The 1,587-nt window shown below is 38.2% G+C and overlaps 1 protein-coding gene across 1 annotated transcript in view; it reads right to left on the minus strand.

The window, feature by feature from the left end:
- The window catches only part of LOC113238078 (AF4/FMR2 family member 4-like), a 147,653-nt gene extending 146,898 nt beyond the window's left edge, over positions 1–755 (minus strand). Inside the window, exon 1 of the mRNA XM_026474803.1 lies at positions 697–755. Within this exon, the coding sequence (XP_026330588.1) occupies positions 697–755 (59 nt within the window). The remainder of the gene's footprint in view (positions 1–696) is intronic.
- Positions 756–1,587: the final 832 nt, after the last annotated feature.

The raw sequence follows: 1,587 nt of genomic DNA on the forward strand, positions 1-1,587 counted from the left end.
ATGTGTGTCTCGGTGCTTACGCAATAAAGTATTCTTATTCTTATTATGCTATTGAAGAACATTGCCGCCAGCTATGACACGTATAGCCTACGTTTGGTATAAAACAGGCAATTACAATCATACATCTGCATTTTTCTGGCTGACGGCTGACAGGCATAGGTATTGGTGTTCGTAAGTAATCATATATGCAAAACGGTTAGGCCGTGCTTTTGTTAATTCCCGTCACAGGGTACAGTATTAAACGCCATCCATTTAAATTAGGTATTTGATCTTCTTATTATATCTTATTATATATCTACAGAATATTTTGACGCGTGTCTGATACAAATATCAAAGTTCACAAATTACCCTTAATCTCTTTTACACTACCTGCCTACAAAATATTTTCCTTGCCATAAATACTGTTTCATAGTTATATATAAACCACACATACATTTCACTTATTTTTTACATACCTACACACAAACACACACCTTTAAGCAAAACAACCATTCATTTACAATTATTATACAACCACACAACTTACTCACACATTTACATCTTCCATCTTTTTTTTATTTTCTTTCCAGTTACCTTGTCCACGTTTTATAGCTTATATAATAACTTATTCACTAAACAATTAATATTATAACTACATACCTAACATTCTAAATTTCTAACTCCGTGTTGATTCTCCATTCTGAGTTACTTCTTTACCGGCTCACTTTAGGACCTGGCAGAATCATCAGCGTCATAGTTCGACTGATCTGCGGCATAATGCTGAGTCGGGCCCTTTTTGCTGACACAGTACACTCAAGTCTACACCTGATACAATATAACAATATAACACTTCAGATTACACCCGCAAACCTAGACCAGTCTTTTTCTTTATGATTACTATTGTACCTATGTCATAAGCTTGTTTGTAATGTACTGTGATTCAGCAAATAAACGAGTAACCTATCTACCTTTATCTATCTATTATAGCTATTTTAAAGCGTTAACAGACTAGTAGGAGAAACCATGTTATCTTTTTTTTTATACGATACTGAGCGACTGCCACTGCGCCCGACACCCTGAGACATAAGTTCAAAAGTCCCATGTGCCTGTAATTTCACCAGCACCCCTTACACTTCTGAACCGGAACGCAGTAACGCTGATATTACTGCCTGGCGGCAAGAAAAGGGTAAGGAGGCAGAGTACTTCCCTGGACGCACTCTTTCACAAGGAGCTCTACTGCTACTAAAGTCTTGTTTCTGGCACCGGGTGCATCACTATCGTCCAATTAATAATACAAATAGAACAATATACACGTTTACTATTTGACGTAATTTTTTAAACACCGACCGTTTCAATTCTATTGTTAATGGCGCGTGTGTAGACCCACGTTATGCAACGCGAGTGCACCGCAATGTTATGGGAATGTGTGCGTCCGCGAGCGTGCACACAACAAGTCGCGTTGCAACGTTTGTATGAAGTTACCACACTATTTTTTTTATAATAATAAAGTGACGGGACGAATAAGTCGTGCGCCTGATGGTAAGCGACACGCCATAACAGCTGCAGTGCCACTGAGAGTCGTATTCCAGAACTCTACTCAATACTCAA

The sequence above is a fragment of the Hyposmocoma kahamanoa genome, unplaced genomic scaffold, assembly GCF_003589595.1.
Source record: "Hyposmocoma kahamanoa isolate Upper Pololo Valley unplaced genomic scaffold, ASM358959v1 103, whole genome shotgun sequence".
Classification (NCBI taxonomy): Eukaryota; Metazoa; Arthropoda; class Insecta; order Lepidoptera; family Cosmopterigidae; genus Hyposmocoma; species Hyposmocoma kahamanoa.